Source organism: Neophocaena asiaeorientalis, unplaced genomic scaffold, assembly GCF_003031525.2.
Source record: "Neophocaena asiaeorientalis asiaeorientalis breed wild unplaced genomic scaffold, Neophocaena_asiaeorientalis_V1.1 scaffold40, whole genome shotgun sequence".
Classification (NCBI taxonomy): Eukaryota; Metazoa; Chordata; class Mammalia; order Artiodactyla; family Phocoenidae; genus Neophocaena; species Neophocaena asiaeorientalis.
This window is the reverse complement of record NW_020185335.1, coordinates 11,483,637-11,505,880: the sequence shown is the minus strand read 5'-3', so window position 1 is coordinate 11,505,880 and position 22,244 is coordinate 11,483,637. Positions and strand designations below refer to the sequence as shown.

Sequence of the window (22,244 nt, the reverse complement as noted above, 5' to 3'; positions counted from 1 at the left end):
AAAGGGTTCAGAGAGGCTGAGAAACCTACCTGGGTTTAGTCCATAAGGGATTGCAGTTCACCTGGCAGTGAACTTGACGAAGTTTTACACCCTAAGCTCTATTTTCAACAACCGTACTTTGCAAAGTTGGGACGAGTCTTGTCATTGCCATAATGATGCTGAGATCAGAGAGGTTAAGCTACATACCCAAGACCACACAGCCTGAAAGTGACACAGCTGTTCCAGGGAGATTCTTCTGAGATATAAATAAACGCTCTATCAGGGAAGGGATGTCATCATCATCTCTTTTTGTTCACTGATAGATCCCAAGCGCGTAGTGGTAGGTGCTCGGTAAACCTGTGTTGGATGGAAGATTCAGAGAATAAATGATGCAGCTGCAGTTGCAGGAAAGCAGACATGAGGAGATGCTGTCTAGGACTCTGCCCTGAGACTGATGTCTCCCCCGTTCTCTTGCTCTTGTCCCTTTCGGGCGCCAGGACGTCTTCGGTGATACCCATGCCTTCCAGAGACAGCAGCCTGCATCCCAGACACCATCACCTCAGCTCCTGCAGCCCTTTGAGTCAGTTCTTGCCACGCCCCGTGGAGCCCCCGTCCATCAAGGGCATTTACTACCGCAGGGCCCGGAAGCTGGGAGCGCAGGACGCCTCCTGGACGGCGGACCTGAAGAGGGAGATGCTGGTCAATGTGGGGGGCAAGCGGTACCTCCTTCCGTGGAGCACGCTGGACGAGTTTCCACTGAGCCGCCTGAGCAAACTCCGCTTCTGCCGGAGCCACGAAGAGATCGCTCAGCTCTGCGACGATTACGACGAGGATAACCAAGAGTTCTTCTTTGACCGCAGCCCCAGCGCTTTCGGGGTGATCGCAAGCTTCCTGGCGGCAGGCAAGCTGGTCCTCCTCCAGGAGATGTGTGTGCTGTCCTTCCAGGAGGAGCTGACCTACTGGGGGATCGAAGAAGCCAATCTGGAGACATGCTGCCTGCAGACACTGCTGAGGAAGCTGGACGAAGTGGCCGAGCTGCGCACGGAGGAGACGCTGCAGTGTCGGGCAGCCGGCCGCCCCACCGTGCACACGTCCCGCTGGGCGCTCTTCATGAACCGGCTGCAGGAGATGGTGGAGAACCCGCAGTCGGGGCTCCCCGGAAAGGTCTTTGCTTGTCTGTCCATCCTCTTCGTGGCCACCATGGCCGTCAGCCTGTGCGTTAGCACCATGCCGGACCTGAGGGCAGAGGAGGACAAGGTGAGTGTTCCGTCTCTCTATCGGGCGTGGTGCCCGGGACCCGCGGCACTGAGGGCCCACAAAAACGTTTAATATCGTTGCAAACAAGAAGGAAAGAGGGACTTCCCTGGTGGTCCAGTGGTTAAGACTCTGCCCTTCCAATGCAGGGGGTGTGGGTTCGACCTCTGGTCAGGGAACTAAGATCCCACACGCCACACAGCCAAAAAAAAAAAAAAGAAAGAAAGAAATGAACATGACCCCGTGTGAATTGTAATCATTTTCACACCGATGCAGTGGTAAAAGATAATTTTATACATTTTTTTTTTGAAGAAGGAAGCACATAAATGGCACCCATGAAAGTCATGAGGGGCCCTGCCTCTGGTAGAGAGCCCCAGGCATTGACAAAGCCACCGTGGTCTTAGTGGGCTGAGCTGGCCCAGCCCGGCCTCTCCTGGCTCTGTGACCACTGGCGAATTGCTCCACCTCTCTGAGCCTCAGTTTCCTCCTCTGTAAGACGGCTCACGTCACTATGAAGGTGCACACAGTCCATGCACCCATCGCGTGTTAACTGAGCAGCTACTCTGTGCCAGGCACTAGACCAGAACCAGATTCCCTACCTCCTTAAGCCAACCTTCTCGTGGGCATCTCAGCTCCATCGTCAGATGAATAAACTGAGACTCAGGCCACTTAGCTTCCTTGGAGTAACCAAATGAAGATGCCGATGATGACAGAGACTCTCGGCCCTTGTTCCTGAGCCTCCCAATCAGTCCCACCGGATGGGGAACTCACAGATGAGTTGATTTGGAAGTGACCCTGCCCCAGGAGGCCAGGGCAGAAATGTTTGCTTGCCCACTCCTGCCCTCTCTTTCTGGGAAGCTGTGGGAGACTGCCCACACCCCCCAGGGGGCCAGATGGTCTGAGAAATGAGATAAGAATCTAACGTTTTGTTGGGAAGGTTATTGGAGAGCTTCAAACTGAGAACTGGATTGTTTCCTAAGCTAAAATGTTGCTCTATAATCCTCCATGGCTCCACAGCACCTAACTTATGGAGCTTACATTATAGCGGAGAGAGAGCCGATAAATAAAACATATACATACGGCAGTGCAGGCTGTATACGGTTTATAACTGGTGTCAGTTGACCTAAGTTCCCTTCTCTTAAACATGTATCCCAGGGCTTCCCTGGTGGCGCAGTGGTTGAGAGTCCGCCTGCCGATGCAGGGGATGTGGGTTCGTGCCCCGGTCCGGGAGGATCCCACGTGCCACGGAGCGGCTGGGCCCGTGAGCCATGGCCGCTGAGCCTGTGCGTCCGGAGCCTGTGCTCCGCAACGGGAGAGGCCACAGCAGTGAGAGGCCCACGTACCGCAAAAACAAAAAAACAAAAAAACAAAAAACAAAAAAAACACCATATATCCCAGGGAGGATCAGAGAACTTTCCAGATAGAGAGGACTTAGATGGAGAACTAGCCAGTGCTTCACACCCGGAGTAGGCTATCAATAAATTTTTGCTGAATAAAATGTATCTTGTTCAATATTTTGTCCTAAAGGAAACCAACCAAAACGTTTCGAGTTTCAAACAGCTTTTTTCCCAGTAGAGAGGACTGTAGCTCTGATTGTAGGCATTTTTTTCATTCTTTAGCACGAAATCATGTAATTTAACAGCCTGCTTGTTCACAGGAATATTTACATGTGGACGCTGCAGTAAAAAGATTAGGACAAAGTAAGGGGCCTCCGTCCCCCGTCCCCTAACGGTGCCTTTGATCCCCGTTGCTGAGGAAGGACCCCTGGATTTTTCACAAGCCTGTTCCTCTTAGGGATGGATTTTCAGGGAGCCGGGATTTAGATTGTGCAGAGGGACAAGCTCTTTTCAAAGCCTAATGCTTTGAAAATTACCCAGGGTACGAACACAGGTTGGTGTAACAGGGACTTGGAAAATTAAATTAGAGGTGGGTAAGAGGTCCGCAGAACCAGGGAATCAGGCAGGCATTTCTACTCGTGGGACAAGGGAGGTGATGCCCCCGGTCCAGTTGCAACCTCTGTGCAACTGTGAAGCCACCCCTGGGTGTTCTGCCCAGAGAGGGGCTGGGAGATGCAGCCCTCCAAAAAAATGTGTGTCTATTTCGATGGTGATTCAGAGAGCCTGGAGGCTGAGAACCAGGCGGGCTTCGTTCTTTCAAACTGCGCCCTTACATTCACATAAAAAGATGATGTCCTTTCCCGGCCACACGTGCCTGGTATTTCGTATTTGTCCTCTGGGACATCAGTCTGAAAGCAGCGATTCAGCACCGACTGCAAAGCTGGACAGCTACTTCTGGGGACAGGAAGTGCCCAAGAGGTGTGAGGGTTCAAGTCATCCTGAGGGGATGTGACTTGCAGAACACCTCCATCAGACACGGAAGAGGTGTCACGCGGGGTTAGAGAATTAGCACACCTGTGAAGAAAGCATTTTCCTTGCCCTTAATTCTTCTAGCTTCTTACAGCAACATCCCTTGAGTAAACTTGGCAGTTGGGGTGCAAGGTCTGTGCACGAGATTGCAAAGTAAGATGGAGGAGGCAGGAGGCATTGTGGACGGGAAAGACCAAGCCAAGTGCCTAAGCACGTCCAGAAGCATTCAGACTCTGCTGGGTTCCCTGGGGGAGCTCGGCCCAGAAGGGATGAGAGAACTGATGCTTATTAAGAGCCCTTCAGGAGGCTTGCATTTCACAGGATGGACTTAATCCTTGTAACAGCTTAGGGAAGTGAATACCACTTCTACCCCCATTTTACAGATGAGGAGACTGAGGCTCAGGGAAGCTTTTTATCACTTTCCTAAGCTCAAAGTAGGTAAGGGGCAGAGCCAAGATTTGAGCTCACCCCTGCCTGGCTCTAAAACCTGACCCCTTACACCCCTTCTTCCAATGCTCGGCCCTCTACCTGTAGGCTAGACCCTCAGCCTCAATGGCACTTAGCATTTCTAAGGCATCTGGACTTTGCGAAGTGCTTCTCTGTCCAGGGTAATGGTTCTGAGTGCCGACGCCCTGGGTTTGAATCTTGGCCTCATCCCTCAAGAACTCAATGATCTCAGAAAAGTCACTTAACTTCTTTGAGCCTCAGTTTCCTTATCTGTAAAATGTGGATGCTATTAGCCCTTTCCTCAGGGGGTTATGGTGAAGATTAAAAGAGTAAAAAAAAAAAAAAAAAAAAGAGTAATTCGTGTAAAGTGATTGGAACAAAGCCGACACACGGGAAGTGCTCAAAAAATGTTAGTCGTCATCATTATTCACTTATCAGGTACTAGTTAACAGGAAGTCACCACATTTGTCCTTTTATTCATTCATCAACAGTCACGGAGTACCTACTAAGTCTATTCTTCTAGATGCTGCAGATAAGACAAATTTCTCACTTTCCTGGAGCTTATATCCTGAGCATCCCAGCTCCGGTTTTTAAATTGAGGTGAAATTCACATAACATAAAATTAACCATCTTAAAGTGAACAATTCAGTGGCATTTAGCACATTCTTAAGGTTGTGCCAACGCCTTAAGCCAACACCTCTATCAAGTTCCAATACATTTCCAAAAGAAAACCCTGGACCAATCAGGCAGCCGCGCCTCACCCCCACCCTCAGCCCCTGGCAACCAGCAGTCTGCTTTCCGTCTCTGTGTCCCTATTCCAGACACTTCACATAATGGAATCATACAATATGTGGCCTTTTGTTTCTGGCTTCATTCACTCCACATAATGTGTTCAAGGTTCATCTGTGTTGTAGCCTATGTCAGTACTTCATTCCTTTTCTGGGCTGAGTCATATTCCACTGTCTGTAGATGCCACGATGTGTTTATCCATCCAACCAGTGATGGATTCCTCAGGTTCTTTGCTTCCCTCCGCCCGAGTCCTCTACCGGGGCTGTCACCCCTGCCATTTAGCCCTAGCGCCCTTTCCTTGTAGCCCTTGCCTGGCCTCTCTGCGGGTCAGAGCACCTTGTCCACCCTCTGGGGGAGTCAGAAGGTCACCAGGCTGCTACAGCTGAACACATGGTCCTTTTCTCTTGACCTTTTTCTTCCTCTTTACTGCTGTTACCTGGCTCTGCCCTCGGACGAGTCACTCTGTTTCTCTATGCCCCCATTTCCTCGCCTATAAATGAGGACAATGCCAGCACCTGCTCAGAGGGAGGCAGCAGGACTGACGGTCTATTCACGATGTGCCGGCACAGAGCCAGCGCTGGCTATGTTTACCCACCTTTGGGATTCGCTCATGCCCCTCCCACCTGCGCATCTGCTTTGTCCCTCAAACTCTCTCCCAGCTCCGTGGGACCCCTGGGGACAAGCACAGGCATATGCTGTCACATCCCCTCCTGTTCTAGCTTCTACTTCTGCCCAGAGGTTTGCTTGGGACTTCGGGGATGTTGCGAAGGGACACACTCTGGATTGCATCTGTGCAAAGTGCACTGGATGGGAGCAGAGCCTCGGTGCGGTTGGGGGTGGGATGGCGGGGCTCTGCTTCCCCCGCCCCCTTGTGCCCTGTGCTGTGCTTTCCGCGTCTCGCTGGGGTGGGGAAGGAAGGAAGGCACAGAGAGATTTTTTTTTTTTTTTTTTGCGGAACGCGGGCCTCTCGCTGTTGTGGCCTCTCCCGTTGCGGAGCACAGGCTCCGGACGCGCAGCCTCAGCGGCCGTGGCTCACGGGCCCAGCCGCTCCGCGGCATGTGGGATCCTCCCGGACCAGGGCACGAACCTGTGTCCCCTGCATCGGCAGGCAGACTCTCAACCATTGCGCCACCAGGGAAGCCCGAGAGATTTTTTTTTTTTTTACAGAGAGATTTTTAAAGACCAGGTGGAACCACTGGGGGCCCTTGATGGAACAATTCCCTCCTGGCGCGGGTGCAGCTCACCTTTGGGGCTGCAATTTCCTCCCACTCCTCCCCGCCTTTGATAAAAAGTCTTGTGCTGGAGCCAGTGTCTCCTCCTACCTGGCCCCTTCTTGGATCATGGATCAGCTCCACAGAGAGAACTGGCCGCTCTGTAGCTTCTCTGTGTTCAGTGACATTTGGTAATGGCTTTACGGAATTCTTCTTAACCTGTTTTGGGAGTTTGTGGGGGGCGGGGGGGCGGTTCCCTGCCCCCTGCTGAGTCTCCCTATATCCCAGCCAACAAGCACTATTCCCCATTTCCTGTATGGGCCCCCCTTTCCTGAGTATACATACTTCATGCTGTCCCTCCTGCCTCACCATGCTCCCCTGGTCTCTGTGCATCCAATTCCTAGCCCCTCCCACTCAGAGCCCCCATGTGCCAGGGTTGGGGAGTCCGGGCGGCTAGCACAAGGGAGCCAAGGGTAGGGGCAGGGCTGGGGAGGAGGGACGGCGGCTCAAGGCGAGGGCGACAAGGGAGAGGATCGTGGAAGGGGCCTGCATGAGGGGAGGAGGGCAGAGAGACCTGGCTCTCGGGCAGCGCAGCGGCATGAGTCAGCACCACCAGGTACCGGAAGGGGGAGGACCGAGGCCAGCGCCAGAGGCACAAATGATGGATTTCACAGCCAGGAGGAAGGAAAGGGAGGCAACTCGGTGAAACTGCTGAATGGAGCAGTGGCACCAGCACTGAGCTGAGCGGGTAAGACGTGGCCGATTCTGGCCTCATTCCCAAAGAGGGAGATGGCAGGCATTGCTGTGAGAGAGACAGAGGGTGCAGGGGAGGCTCCAAGGTCAAGACTCTGGCCCCGAGTCCCTCCCAGATGGAACTTGTAGAACTGGCCCTAGCTGCACCTGCAGCCATCTGCCGGTCAGCCTGTCCAGATGGTCCCTCCCGGACAATGGCTTTGTCCTCGGCAAGCCCTGGCCTCCCTCTGACCCCAGAGCCCTTCAGAGTAGCTCTGCTATGGAGCTTCGGGAAAGGATGGGGCAAGGCTGTGGGCCTCACTCCCTGCCTCACCCAGACTGACTTGGCCACTCAGACTCAAACTCGAGGTTCTTTTTATTAAGATATAATTCATACCCTCAAATATTCAAGTGCACAAATCAGTGGTTTTTAGTGTACAGTAACGCAACCATCCCCACTAATTCCATAACGTTTTCATCACCCTGAAAAGCAACACTGCACACACTTCCAATTATTCCCCATCCCCTCCCCGCCCCCATTCCACCAGCCCCAGGCAACTGCGAACATACTTTCTATCTTCATGAATTTGCCTTTTCTGGGAATTTTATAGATGTGGAATCATACAATATATGGTCTTTATGTTGGCTTCTTTCACTGAGCATAAGGTTTTCAAGGCTCATCTGCTTTGTAGCACGCGTCGGGACTTCCTTTTTTTTTTTGCAGTACGCGGGCCCCTCACCGTTGTGGCCTCTCCCGTTGCGGAGCACAGGCTCCGCACGCGCAGGCTCAGTGGCCATGGCTCACGGGCCCAGCCGCTCCGCGGCATGTGGGATCTTCCCGGACCGGGGCACGAACCTGCGTCCCCTGCATCGGCAGGCGGACTCCCAACCACTGCACCACCAGGGAAGCCCAGGACTTCCTCTTTATGGCTGAATAATATTCCAACATATAGAGAGATCATATTTTGTTTTATTCATTCATCCGTTGGCGGGCATTTAGCTTGTTTCCACTTGTTGGCTGTTATCAATCACACTGCTGCGGACCTTCATGGACAAGTTTTTGTGTGGATGTGTGCTTTCAGCTCCTTCGGGTATATACCTAGGAGCGGAACTGCTTGGTCATACAGCGAATGTATGTTTAAGTTTTCTGAGGGACCACCCACCTGTTTTCCACAGCAGCTGTGCCACTTTACATTCCCACCAGCAATGACTGGGAGGTTCCAGTTTCTCGACATCCTCACCAACACTTGTTTTTCTTATTGTTGGTTTACTATATCATATTAGTTTCAGGTATACAACAGAGTGATTCGATATTTTTGTATCTTATACTCTATTTAAAGGTATTATAAAGTACTGGCTGTATTCCCTGTGCTGTACATTACATCCTTGTATCTTATTTATTCTATACCTAGTAGTCTATACCACTTAATCCCCTTTTCCTAAAACTTGTTATTTTTTGTCCTTATAATCACAGCCATCTTAGTGAGTGTGGAGTGGTATCTCATTGTGGTGTTGATTTCCAACTCTGATTTAAAAAAAAAACAAAACAAAACTTTTCTGGATGGAAAATTTGGAGCATTTACAAAGTAAATAGAATAATCTAATGAACCCCCAGTAAGTACCCATGTCTCAGCTTTCATGATCGTTCACAGCCTGCCATTCTGGTTCTCTCTCCCTCCACCCCTTCCCACCCACGACCATTTAGCACCATGATCATTCATTTTATTTTTATTTTACAGTTTTATGGGTGACATTTACATACACTGAAATGCACAAGTCTTAGCTGTCCAATGTAACAAATGGGGCACACCCACAGCCCTGTTTAATATGGAATATTCCCATCACCCCAGAATGTTCTTTCAGGTCCGTTTGTGGTCTTCTCTACCCCATCCAAAGGCAGCCACTCTTTTGGTGATTCTGTCCACCTCAGGTGAATTTTGCCCGCTCTTGGACTTCACCTGGATGGAAACATAGCCCCACATCCATCTGTGACATTCGTCCATGCTCTCACACCGTTCACCCCTCCGGCCTACGGGGGCTGGTCATGTTTCTCTTCATTGCAGGAAGGAATCAGAGCACGCCTCATTCGTGGTGACAAGCCCCTCAGGGGGGTGACCAAGCATCCCCGTTTGTCCAGGACTGAGGGGAAGTTCTGGTGACCTGGGACTGTCTGTTGCTCAACCTGGAAAGTTCTGGGCAAACCAGGATGAGTTGTTCATCCTACCTACAGAATACAACAAGAAACTTCCTCAGAGAGAGGGTGACTTTTTTCTTTCCTTCCATTCTAGTTTTCTTCAAATATTGCCTGGCCTGGGAATTATTTTCTCAGCTCGAACCCCATAAACCCCTGCCATTCCAGTGCCGGCCGCTAACAGGGCATTTGTCTGAGGACCAGTGCTGGGAGGTTGGTTTAGGCTGCAGGGCGGAGCAGCAATGCAGGGGGTGACTCGGCAGAGCACTTGTTGCAGGGCAGGGAGGTGGCCGGTGGGAGGTGGGTGGTGCATGCTTGGAACATCCACAAGCCAGCACCAGAGGCAAAGGGAGGAAGGACCCACAGGGCCTCCTCTGCCTCCCAGGAGTCACCTTCCTGAGCAATATATTGGGTCGCTGGTCTGGGAAGACTATTCCCAGGCCACACAAGGCTCTTACGCAAAAGAAAAAAACTCCCAGAATGTCAGTGATGAAAGAGGCCTTATCGAGAGGATCTGGCCCAGAGGCTGAAAAACTTCCAGGTGCCTCTAAGTCAACAGGAGGCCTCGCCAAAATGCAGATTCCTGGGCCTCACTCCAGGGCTTTGATTTTGTGATGGGGGCCCCAGAATCCACATTGGTAACAAGTGCTCTAGGGCACTCTGATGCAGGGCTTATGAATCAGCTTTGAGAAATCCTGATTCTGTTCCACCCTCTCCATCAGAAACTAAAGCACAGAGAGCGGCAGTGACCCCAGAAAAGTCACACAGGAAGTTTGTAGCAGGACGGGGGAATCAGGACCCAAAACTCCTGAGCCTTCCAGAGTCCTGAAGCAAACCCCAGGCAGTCTCAGCAAAGACCGCTAGTGTGTTGGAGAATTTCCTCAGCCTCCTGTAAAATCCAGGATACGAGAAGGATAGTTCCCCTTAAACAGACCAGGCAGGCTATGTCTGCCACCAGTGAATCATCTCATCCGGGTAGCTACAATGTTTCACGTACCTGCGGAGGCAGCAGCCTGCTAACTTCTTTACCTGCATCATTTCCGTTTGTCTCAACCCTCCCGAGGCAGTGAACCAGGAGAGAGAGCTACCCAGCACTGGACCGGCGAATAGAGATCAGGACGGTCCAGCCAGTTTCTTTCTTCAAAGGCCAGACAAAAAGATTATTTCAGTTTAGTATTCCTGTGAGCCCAGGCACTGGAAATAATTTCTTTTTCCAGGTCAGAGGTTTTTAATCCAAAGAAAACTGTGCTTGTCAACATCTTGCTTTTCACTCAATCAACTGGCTTTGGTCATTGGTTCACTCATCTGTCATAAGATACAGATGATAGAGATATAGACACAGATGGAGACAATATAGAGATAGATGCAGATAGAGATGAAGATGTAGATGTAATATTTAGAGTCAGGTTCTCAACTCTAGCTCCACCTGAGAATCATTGATGGGGCTTCTGGAAAATTCTACTGCTCAGGCTAAAACCTAGATCAAGTAAATTAGAATCTCTGGCATCCCGACCTGGACATCAGGATTTTTTCAAAGCCCCCCCCCAGGTGATTCTAACACGTGCAGTCAAGGCCGAGAACCACTGCACTAGACCAGAGCTTCTCCAACCTTACTGAGCACACAATTCATCGTTAAAATGCAGATTCTGGCTCCGCAGGGATGCCGTGGAGCCCAAGATTCCATGTTTCTAACAAGCTCCCAGGGGAGGCTGATGCTTTAGGTTCCAGGGCACACTTGGAGTAGCAGAGGGGCTAGCGGAAGTCTCTGTTGGGGGCAGGGGTAGGGGTGTGAATGACACAGTGAGGAACCCACTGGAGCCCCACCTGGCTGGGATCTCAGGAGGGACATAGTTGCAATCCGCCTCACAGGGTTGCCGGTGTCCTCTCTGCCTGCCCCAGGCTCCAAGCCCCTAGAAACCATGCCTGCTTCTCTAGTCCTTTACCTCCAGAGTCTAGCATGGGACCTGGCGCAAGGTGAGTCCTCCATGCAATTTTGTTGGATGAATGAATGAGGGATGGCGGGCAAAGTAGTTGCAAAACAGCGCATAATCTCTGGGAGGCCATCTACTATGAATGTGAGCTCAGACAATTTATCTCAGCGCTCGGGACCATTTCCTGGGCCATAACTGAAGCTGGCTGCCTGCTCACGGCATCACTGTGGGGCTTAAGTGACAGCGCCAGAGCAGTGCCTGGTACACAAGAGGTGCTTATGTCATAAAGGAGAAACTTGGCTGCTCTAACCAAGAGGCCTCACGATAGAACAGCTTTCAACACGGTAGAAGTTGGTTTCTCTAATAAACAGGGACCGAGGTGAGTGGGCGGCTCTCATTCTGACACCTGGATTTTTCCCACCACGATGCTCATCCTTCCCAGGGCGTTGGTCCAATCTGCTGATTCTAAGCTGGGGTGCAGGGCCATCTGGGTTGTCCTGGCTCACAGGAAGGGGAGAAAGAGTGTGCAGGAACTCACGCCAACACTAAACTCCTGGAACTGGAGGTGGCATGCATCCCCTCTGTTTATATTCTGTGGGTGGGGGCTTAGTTATGTGGCCATGCTTAGCTGCAAGGGAGGCTGGAAAAGTGGTCTCTGATCTAGCTGACTGGCCATGCGCACAGCCACAACTTGAGAACTATGTAAAAAGGGGGTTTTGGTAGATGACTAAGAGTCTACAACAGGGCTCCATCGATGTATAGCTAAATGATAGATAGATAGATAATATATAGAATATAGAGACCATATACTATACAAAGAATATATAGAGAATATATATTGAATGTTTAGTATATGCTATACTTAACATATCAGTATATTGTGATATGTATTATATAATATATATTACGGTAATATATTATGTGTATTATAAATATTAATATATTATAGAATATATTAGTACGTGTTAATATATTATTAATATATATTCAACATATAAAATATAGAGAGAATATACATTTAGTATAGAGACCCTGCATATGGAATCGATATCGGTATCATTACAGATGTATGGAGTTGCTTTTCAGTGTGGTTAGTTCGCCATTTCCGTCCCCTCTCTACCCTGCGTTTTGTCGCCTCTCCAGGGCGAGTGCTCGCAGAAGTGCTACTACATTTTCGTCGTGGAGACTGTCTGCGTGGCCTGGTTCTCCCTGGAGTTCTGCTTGAGGTTTGTCCAGGCTCAGAACAAGTGCCAGTTCTTCCAAGGGCCCCTCAACATCATCGACATCCTGGCCATCTCCCCCTACTACGTGTCCCTCGCGGTGTCCGACGAGCCCCAGGGGGACGGCGAGAGGCCGAGCCGGAGCTCGTACGTGGAGAAGGTGGGGCTGGCGCTGCGCGTGCTGCGGGCACTGCGCATCCTCTACGTGATGCGCCTCGCCCGCCACTCGCTAGGGCTGCAGACGCTGGGCCTCACGGTGCGCCGCTGCACGCGCGAGTTCGCCCTGCTCCTCCTCTTTCTCTGCGTGGCCATCACCCTCTTCTCTCCTCTGGTCTACGTGGCCGAGAACGAGTCCGGGCGAGTTCTGGAGTTCACCAGCATCCCGGCCTCCTATTGGTGGGCCGTCATCTCCATGACGACCGTGGGCTACGGAGACATGGTCCCGAGCAGCGTGCCGGGCCAGATGGTGGCCCTCAGCGGCATCCTGAGTGGGATCCTCATCATGGCCTTCCCGGCCACGTCCATCTTTCACATTTTCTCGCACTCGTACCTGGAGCTCAAGAAACAGCAGGAGCAGCTGGAGGCTCGCTTCCGCCGCCTGCAGAGCGCGGCCCCGGCCAGTGAACGCGAACTCTTAAACGACGTCAAAGACCTGATCCTGGAGGGCCCTGCCTTGCCCATGGCATACATTTAACTCAAAATCCACCCTGAATATTCCAGATCTTCAGCCCATCGCCCTCGGCTTACCTGAACTGGAGAGCGCCGGCACCTACATCACCCAGTGGCGTGTTTCTAGAGCTTGGGGGTCACTCCCAGGGCTAGGAGGGGCTCGAGGCCAGAGGTGTTTGGTTGGGTGATTCTTGACCCTGCTGGCCACGACGTCCACGTCACTTGCCGTTTCCTCTCTCCCTGCCCCTCGCTGGGCACAAGCAGGTTCGCTTTCTGGGTTAGGTCTGTCTCCCTTTAATCTCGTTTCCTCTCCTGCAGTCTTCAACAACCCAGGCTAGCTTCCAGACACCTAGAGAACCAAGCCTACAGAATTCCATTCCTCCCTGAAGACCCTCCTTACTGGGCCAACCCACCGCCAGGAACTGGAGGGTTCAGTCACTGCAAACCCTTCTGATCAGATCTCTCCACCCAGCTCTACTGGGGGTTCTAGCCGGGGTCAGTTTTGCTATTGTTCACACCACCCATGGCATTTTTCTAATGTAGCTGCCTCCCCCCAGCTCTGGAAGCTCTTAGCCGAGAAGGCAGAACTGGCCTCCACGTTAAGTCCCACAGTGGGGGATGGTGGCCTGCCACCCCTCCTGACGCACTTGGGACCTGGACAGGAGCAGCACTTGTCAGCACAGCGGGTCCTCCTCGGCCACCTGGGCTCTTGGTGAGACATCGTCCAACTATCCGGTCCTTGGCCTTGACAGAGGCTAACTATCACAGGGCACTGCGTTGTCGCTTGAGAGAACCATTCCTGCTGCTGGTTCCCCCAGCACTGCGGGGACCTCGGCTTTCCACTCTCAGCTAAGCCACCACAGATGCAGCGTAGAAACGAGGGCAGACTTAGGATCTGCCCCTTGCCCGCTCCCCCGCTCCCCTGACCCCTTGATGCCGGAGAATAGACGTCCTTGGCTGATATTTAAATGAATTCCTTGGCCCATCCATTCATTCATTAAGAGACCCGGCCCTTTGCATCCAGAGTAGGAGGCAGAGGTAGGACCAAGACCTTAGAGATAAAAGCAGTGCACCCTGACCGAGGGGAAAGAGCAGTGCATTCTGGGCAGTCGGCTCACGGAGGGCCTCACAGAGACGCAGGAAGGGGTTGAATGCGGAGGGCTGTTTGGGCTGTTTGGGGAGATGAAGCTGGAAAGGTGGGCTGGGATGAGATGCTCTGTAGCGGACTTGGACATTTCGGTGGATGGAGAGGAGGTACTGGAGATGCTGGAGAAAGGGGTGATGTGAACGGATTGCAGGTGTGAATGCTGATGGGATGGGTTGCAGGAGGACCAGCTGGGAACAGGGAACCGTCGAGCAGGTCAGGCAAGCTATGAGGGCCTGCCTCCTCCACGTCATTAATCGTACAAGGTGGTGGCACCCCTGGAGTCTCATCTTTTTGTTCCCCAACTGAGCACACCTGGGAGGGGCCTCGATGGCACCTCCCACCAGTGATTCGGCCGTGCACAGCTACGCACCGTCGGCTGTAAATCCGCTAAGAGCACAGGGCTGCAAATGGATGACGGAGAGAAGATCGTGGACCTGTGGATCTGATGCAGTTCGTGTGTAAGCGTGTTAGCATTTCATCGGTGGGGACAACTTAACGTGCTGTTTATTCATTCCACTAGTATTTAGTGCAGGCCTACTATGTGCTGGGCACACGCCGTCCCCTGACCTCAACGCCAGGGTCAGTGTGGCCTCGGCCTGTGGCACAGGGGGCACCCACATCAGCATCTAGCTTCAAGCTGGCCTTGATCTCACGGGGAGCCCTTGTTCCCTTTGACTTCTCCGGGTGCACTCCCAGCTGACAGACACACATGTCCCCGTCCCTCTAACTCCCCCAAAGTCAGCAGGGCACCCCCCAGTCCTTCCCATGCTATTCCACCAAACAGGCGCTTTGCATAGTGGCAAGGTGGCCAGTCTCACAAGGAAAAGCCCTACCCCCTAGAAAAGCCGCCTGTGACTTCAGCCACTTTCTGTCCGTTTCAGGCATTGGGCTAGGTCCGTGGTTTTCCAGCTGGGGTCTCACCAAGACCCTCAGGGCTGCTGTGTGGGTGGAGAGCTCTGAATCCCAAGGTGCAGCACTTGCAAATAATGATTTTTAAAAGAATGTGCAAATTTCTAGATACCCTCCCCCATTTCAGTCATGGCCCCCACTGGGGGCGAGCTCACCCCAGATCAGGGAAGGCCTGGGACCCACATCAGGCCCCATATCGGTCCTTCTTCTTCTCATTGGAGACTTTTCTGTGCTGCGTGCCTGAGACAATAGCTCCCCACTCTGGCTCAGCCCATCCTGTGACTGGCTCCCACCCAAGCCTCTCCGTTTTCCTCTGTTTCCCATACCAGTCATCTGAACAAAATGTGCCAGGACTAAAAGAAAAATAGGTGAGCCCATCACCAACATTATGAGGCCCTATAACGTCTCAGTACATGCCCGGTGGAAATTCCTTACCAAATTACAAGTGGAAAATTGGAATTGATCGCTTACATGTGGGGCTTAATTAAAGGCTCTATTTTTTCCCCCCTCCCTGCAATGTCCCGGGGGATTGGTCTCCTTGTGTTTAGTCTAGCCTGGCAGAGCAGCCTTTCCTTCATGCTGATTGGGTGGGATGGGGATGACCAGCGAGCGAGTTGCTAGGCGGTCTCTTCATCCCCATTGGCTGAAAGGAGTCTTGCGATTCCCAGAAGGGTTTGTTTTTCTCGGAGGCCAACGGGCATGACTGCAGCCAAAAGTCAAAATTTTCCAGCTGAAGGCAAAAGAGCAAAGCCCCCTTTACTTCAACCTTATTTTCATGCGGCTCCCAGAGGCAACTTTAAAATGTTGGTTCAACACCTCTCTAGCCAGAGTTGAGCCCAAGTGAATTGAGGATGGATGGGTTAATTCTTCAACGCAATGCAAGTGGGGCTCGACCCACTGACTCTATTTTCATAGCTTTTAGGACTGGAGAAACTGACACCTGGAAGGCCCATCAGAAGACAACCTAAGCAGGTGGTTTCCATGAGGTGTCCCTGAACGTCTGGTGATTAAGTGTGTCTCAAAATGCACAGCTTTGAGAAAGGGTTCAATGATTTTATCAACCCTCAGGGAATCCATGAACCCTGAAAAAGGACAAGAAGTTAAGTAAATCAACTTCTGCATTTTAAGATAGAGAGACCAAGGCTCAGAGAGGGAAAGCCACCTACCCAAGGCCACACAGCATGTTCGTTTAGTTAGATCCGAGCAGCCTGATTCCCAGCAGGACACTCTTTCTAGTATATCAGCTCTTAGGTTCATCTGAAACACTGCCCAACACCTCAAAGAAAATATTCAAGACAAGATTCTAACACTTTGCCATGCCACCCTGAACAGAGTAAGGAGGGTGGTCTTGGGGTCCCTGGGTACCAACACTTAACCCTTTGTATAACATGGGCATGGAAATTGATTTCACTGGGCCTTCCTTTTCTCATTGATCCCGTGGAGAAGGTGGATGAGGTAGTTGTTAAATTCCCTCCCAGCGTGGACAGTCTGGGACTCTGGAAGTTCATTGCTACAACTTATACGATGGAGAGAGAGGGGCAGGTAAGAAACAGGGAGAGAGGTGAGAAAGAAAAGCTGACCACAGTCCCTGACTATCCGCAGAATTGCTCCCATAGCAACAATCAGCAAGTAGTTCAAGTTTGAATAGGAGTTCATGAAGATCTCTGTTCACCAGCTGCCCGCCACACGCCTACACACCCACCTGGGTGCCTCGCCCTGGAGCCTGGCTGCACGGCACTACATGCTCCCCGCCCACCTCCCTTCAGCGGCGTTAAACTCCCTCCCTCCTCTCGTTCTTGTCGAAATGCTCATAACGGACATCACTCGTTGAATGATTACTAGGCACCCCGCAATTGATTTTTTAACATTTTATTTGGGAAACACGTCAAACTGACCAAAAGTTGCAAAGAGCAAAAACAGTACATAGACAACTCCAATCCACCTTTTAGGAAACATTTGGCCCCATTTGTTTTATCGTTTGCTCTATTTTTTTATTCCCTATATAGTATGCTTTTCTGAACCATTTGAGAATAGATGACTATACCATGGCACTTTGCTTTCAGAACTTTAGAAGGTAGTAACTGGAAAGCGTATCAGAAGACCATGGGTCCAAGGATTCCCAGCCAAGAGCTTCCACAAGGGGTTTGGGAATCTCTGGAGATGACGTGAAACAAAGCACGTGTACGTTATGTGCATTTCAGAGTGCAGTGTTCAGTGATTTCATCAGGTTCTGAAAGGAACCTATGACTCCTCCCCCAAGTGAAAGGACAGAAGCTCTAAGGTAAACCCACTCCTTCATTTTAAGATGGAGAGCCCAAGGAGACCCGAAACACATTGGTACGTAGATCCTGAGAATAAGGATATTCTCGTACAAAGCCATGATGCAGTTACCGACGTCAGCACATTTAACTTGGATGCAGTATTTTAATCTAATCTACTGCCTGGTCCACTTCTGTCAGTGACCTAATAATATCCTTTATAGGCTTTTCCGTCTGGGACAGGGTCCAGCATAGGCTTGGGTGTTGCATTTCCTTGTCCTACCTCTTTAGCCTCCTGTGATCTGGACCTTTCCACAGCCTTTCTTCGACATAGATGACATGGAAATTTGGGGTGAGTACAGACCTCTCCTTATTTAGTAAAACACGCCTCATTTTGTGCCCGTCCCATCTCCTTGTGCTGAGATTGAGGCTGTGCCTTCCTGGCCACACACTATATCCGTGAGTTTGTGTCCCTCTCAGGGCGTCACATCTGGGGGCGCCACCACCAGTGACATAAAAGCCCTTTATTTGGGAGGTGACCCCAGGAAATGCTGGCAAGGGAGTGGAGAGTGAGAAAGAGAAAGAGAGCAGGGGAGTGGTGGCCGGGCCCAAGGCATTCAAATAAGAAACAAAATTAACCCCTGCTCCCATGCAGGCCGGATAGAACATGCCAGATGGCCGGCAGTGCGTGGACCATTGGTGCCTCGGTGAGGAGGAGAGAGGGTCCGCCTGGCAGGTGACCCCATCCTCGAGGCTCAGAGCAGGTCCTCACTCTCCAGCTGCCACGAGAAGGGGACTGTCCCTTGCCCTCCTGACCCCGCCAGCCCGGGAACCAACCACCTGCCTCACAGATTCTCAGAGCTAAACGGTCCCTTACGGTCACTGGGCCCAACCTGGCCCTTTTATGGGTGTGGACCCGGAGGCCCAGGAAGGGGACGTGATGGGGCAGGTCACACGGTCAGAGGCGGCAAAGCCAGGACTAGCAGGCAGCGCCCGCAGCTCTGAGCCTCCTGACCCTCGCCCAGCGCTGGGCTCATCCATCATTGGACATCTAACCAAGGGGCACCTCCGGGAACACAATGTCAGTTAAAAATAAAACAAAGGGACGCCGCTGTCCCCACCAGTCCTGTGGCTCTGGGGCCATCCAGAGCAGCCCGGCTGAAGCCGCACGAGCCCAGCCTCCCTGGCCGCCAGCTCCAGGTGACGCGCAGAGAAAGCACATGACTTTCATAAATCACCTTTCCTGCAAGGAGGACAAAGGGAAAAAAGCATGAAATTGGGCGCCCTGAGCTAAAATGAGCCAATCTTGCTGTTCCAAAGGCTTCCATTGTACTCAGTCAATGACTGGCTTGAAATATGATCCCCTGGGAAACTCAGCAATTTCACCTGGCGCCTTCCTAACTAAGCTTTCCGGGGCTCCCCCCACCCCACCCCTGCTTGCAACTCCTAGAGAAACATTAAACTGTACTAAGAAGCGATAAGTGGCTGCTCTGGTGTATTGGGGCAGGTCTAGCCTCGGGGACTGCTGGGGCTGACCTAGGGATGTCGGAGGAGGTGGGAGGGTCCCCCAGGTGATGGGTGGCAGGGGTCAGGGCTCACCAACCCCTGGGCTGTGGCCAAGTCAGAAGTTGGAAGGGCAATGGTTAGTTTCTGGGGCAGTGTTTCTTAAATGCCTGCCACGTGCCAGGCGTTGTTCTGTCAGCAAGACAGATGGTCCTGTAGACCTGGGTAGAGGGGAAGGGTGGGGTAGAGCGGGAGACCCCGGATAAGTCAAGAAGGAAATAAACAGGACAAGCAGAGCCTGTGAAAAGCCCTAGAAGGGAAGAGGGCAGAGTGGTGACGGGACTAACGTTACATACGTGGCACCGGCCCTGAGGAGGTCTGCCCTGGTTCTCCCAGATGTTCGGGTCCCCCCGGAAGCAGACCCCGCGGCCAGGATTTACATGCAGGCAGTTTGGGAGATGAACTGAACCAACACTTTACATCTTTAGGACACACCCACAAATATCAGTGAGAAATATTTTGTTTCCAAGGACAGGAAACTCTAATCAGACTTCATTTAAGAAGCAGACAAACAAAAGGAGACTTATTGGTTCTTATAACTGACAAGACACAAGGAGTTCAGGTGTGGTATAATCACATTCTTTAGGTCTTTCTGAATGCTTCTACAGCTCAGCAAAAAAGAGCTCACAATAAAATGGAAATCTTCAAAATGTCTTCTAGAGCCGTATTTTAGAACAGGGATTTTGTTCCTTCCCTCTAACCCACTCCTGTAAAGAGAAGATACTATCATTCATTCATTTTACATTCAACGCTTGTTTGCTGGGCATGTTCTATGTGGGAGACCTCAAGGAAGGGATGGAGAGAAACAGACGACAGGCTGACCTCCGGGAGCTGGGAGCAGCCAGGCCCTATGACAGCCACCAACGATGACTGCTAACATCGGGAACAGTGCTCGGCACACTTCTCAGTTCATCCCACCATGACCCTGCAGGCCACGCGTTTGTGACCGATTTCCCAGGTGGGGAAACTGAGGCTTGGAAAGGTGGAGTAGCCCCTTGGCCGCTGGGTCCACACCTGTGCTCAGCGGTGAAGACCACACACGGGGAGGGGCAGCGCAGTGCCGCGGTCCAGGGCAGACCCCCGGAGCTTGGAGCTGCAGGGAAGGGAAGGTGGGCATGATGGCAAAGGCATCGTGGAGGAAGCAGCATTTGAGCTGTGCCCGGCTGGGTTACGTCACCTCCCTGCTCAAATATCCTGTTGTTGGCAAAACCTCACTCAGAGGGGATCGGGCCAAGAAGACATTAACAGGCTCTCCGTTTCAGAAGCAGCCTTCATCGTCACCCTGCAACCATAAGCTGAGTCAAAGGAACTGAGCGAATATTGTGTAATGAGGACTGTCTTGGGAGGGGAGGATTGGCCAGGCAAGTTTATGCCACATGGGGACAAATATTACTTACTGGGCAGAACGCAGCAGAGTTAATGTCATTCTGAACAACTTGTTTACCCACTGATTATGTGATTAATGAATATCAAAAGGCTCGTTGCACAGAACTGCCATTTGGAATGGCTGGTATATTTCTGGATCTGGTTGTAGTCACCATCGCAGGACAAAAAGGAAATCAATTTAAATGCTCTCCAGGGGGAAAAAAATGTGTAGTAAATGTGCTAATTAATAGGTTTGGCTGTTTTAAAACTCCTCTCCATCCCTGAAAAAAATAACCATGAGAAATCATTATTTCAAAGCTGGCCTAAGTTTGTTTTCTTTTAAATAACAACACGGGTAAATAACCTCGCTGTTTTCTCAGTTGAAGAAGAAGAAAAAAGCAGCGCTTACCTGGCTTTGGAGACCCTCCATCCGGGTCCAAACTTCCCTCTGCCCTTCTTTTGCACGTGCGCCTTCCTGGACACCTGTCCTGCCTTTGGCGGCTACTCCCACCTCCCCCAGCCCCTTTCCCGCCCTCTCCCAAGCCCGCCAGCCCGCAGCTCTTTCTCTCAATGGCAAAGGCTGCATCTCCCACCCTCGTGGCCGTTAGGAGAGCCGAGGAGCGATGGTCGGAGCCAGGAGGGAGCTCCTGGAGCCATATGGTCCAGTCACGTTATAAAAGAGGTCGGGAGTTCTGTCCAAGGTCACAGAAGCAACCCCAGTGGCAGCCCAGGCGGTGAGGGGGATTGAGGGGCTTGGAAGTCAGGTTCCTGGACGGGAACCGCAGCTCCATCCTGACCCCTCGTGCTCTTGTGGAGGTTACCGAACTTCACCTTGGGAGTTTTCTCACCAGTAAATGGGGCAGCGATAGCATCTACCTCTTCCATATGACAGCATCTGTGAAGCCTCGGGTGCAGGGCCTCCAGAGCCTCTAGCCTCTCAGCGATTGCCTCTGCCCCCACGTCCCTCCTACTCCCCTCGCTGACAGCGGCACTGGTTGAAAGGGAGGGAGCATGGGCCCAGCGGACAGGCAGAGGGAAAGCCCAGCCTGAGGCCGGATGGGCTGGAGGAGAACAGGCCACCTGGGCTGGCCTTCCAGTTATTTCTCCAGATGAGTCGACCCAAGTGCACCGAGGTTAAGCGGCAGCCGAGGCCACACACACCCGGGGCCGGGAGGTGGCTTGGAGGGAGGGGATGCGATTCCAGGGCTCCATCTGCTCCGGCCTGGCCCAGCTTCCCAGCCCACCAGGGAGAGCAGTCTGTAGTTCTAAACCCTGGAACTGCTGAGGGAGCAGGGAGCGTCCGGCCACAGGGTGTGGAGCTGCGGGCTGGTGTGGTCCTCAAGCCCCCCTGGCCCCAGGTCCCCAGACCTCAAAGCTGCTTGTACTCCCGCTCAACAGGGCCTGCCCAGGCTGGGGTGGTGCCCAGGCCTGCAGACCTGGGCGTGGGTGTGTGTGCACGTGTGAAGTGTACAGCATTTCCCTCCACACCCAAGGTCCTTGGAGAGCCCGGTGGTCCCCACAGACTCACTGCAGCCCCCCGAGGAGAAGGAAGGAGACCCGCCACCTGGCCTGAGAGGCAGGCTAGGCAGCCCCAATCCAGTGGGCACAGGGGCTCGGGCCGGTCACAGCCTCAGCCGGTGTGACAGCTGGGGCGGCCGGAGAAAGCCTGGGCTCAGCTCTGCGTGAGTCTCCTGCTGGCGCCCAGCGCTGCCCCACCCATTCGCGGGAACCCAGAGGGCAGGAACTGGCGCTGCCGCCCGCCCGGGGCCGCCTCTTCTCCCAAAGCCACCCTTCCCGGCAGCAGCTGGCCGGACCCAGCTGGCTCTACGGGCCTCGTAGCTGCCTCCTCTGGCCAGGTGCCACCCTTTTCCCCCCACCCTGCCGGGTGAGTCCTGGGAAAGGAAGGAGACCAGGGAGGACAGGCTCCCACACCCGCCGCCCGAGACACCACACTGCCGCCCCCAGGCACGAAGGCTGGGCAACAACGCAGTGATTCTGTGAGGAGGCTCCAGCCGAGCCCCGGCCACCACGGGGGCTTCTCCCTTCACAAACCGAGGGGCTACGACTCCCCTCTTCCCCGCAAGAAAGCCAACAACACACAGAACCACCAGAAACAGCTTCTTTATGCAAGCCCCGAATATGCAGCCGCCCCACCTCTCCAGCACGCCAGGCCCTCCCTCCACCCCCAGCTTCCCCCTCTGCCCCCGTGGGCC

The 22,244-nt window shown here is 52.6% G+C and overlaps 1 protein-coding gene across 1 annotated transcript; it reads left to right on the top strand.

The window, feature by feature from the left end:
• The first annotated feature begins 396 nt into the window (after positions 1-396).
• KCNG4 (potassium voltage-gated channel modifier subfamily G member 4) lies at positions 397-12,814 on the top strand. The gene is made up of 2 exons (XM_024735792.1): positions 397-1,236; positions 12,044-12,814. The coding sequence occupies exons 1-2, from the start codon at positions 397-399 to the stop codon at positions 12,812-12,814; spliced, it is 1,611 nt and encodes a 536-aa protein (XP_024591560.1).
• Positions 12,815-22,244: the final 9,430 nt, after the last annotated feature.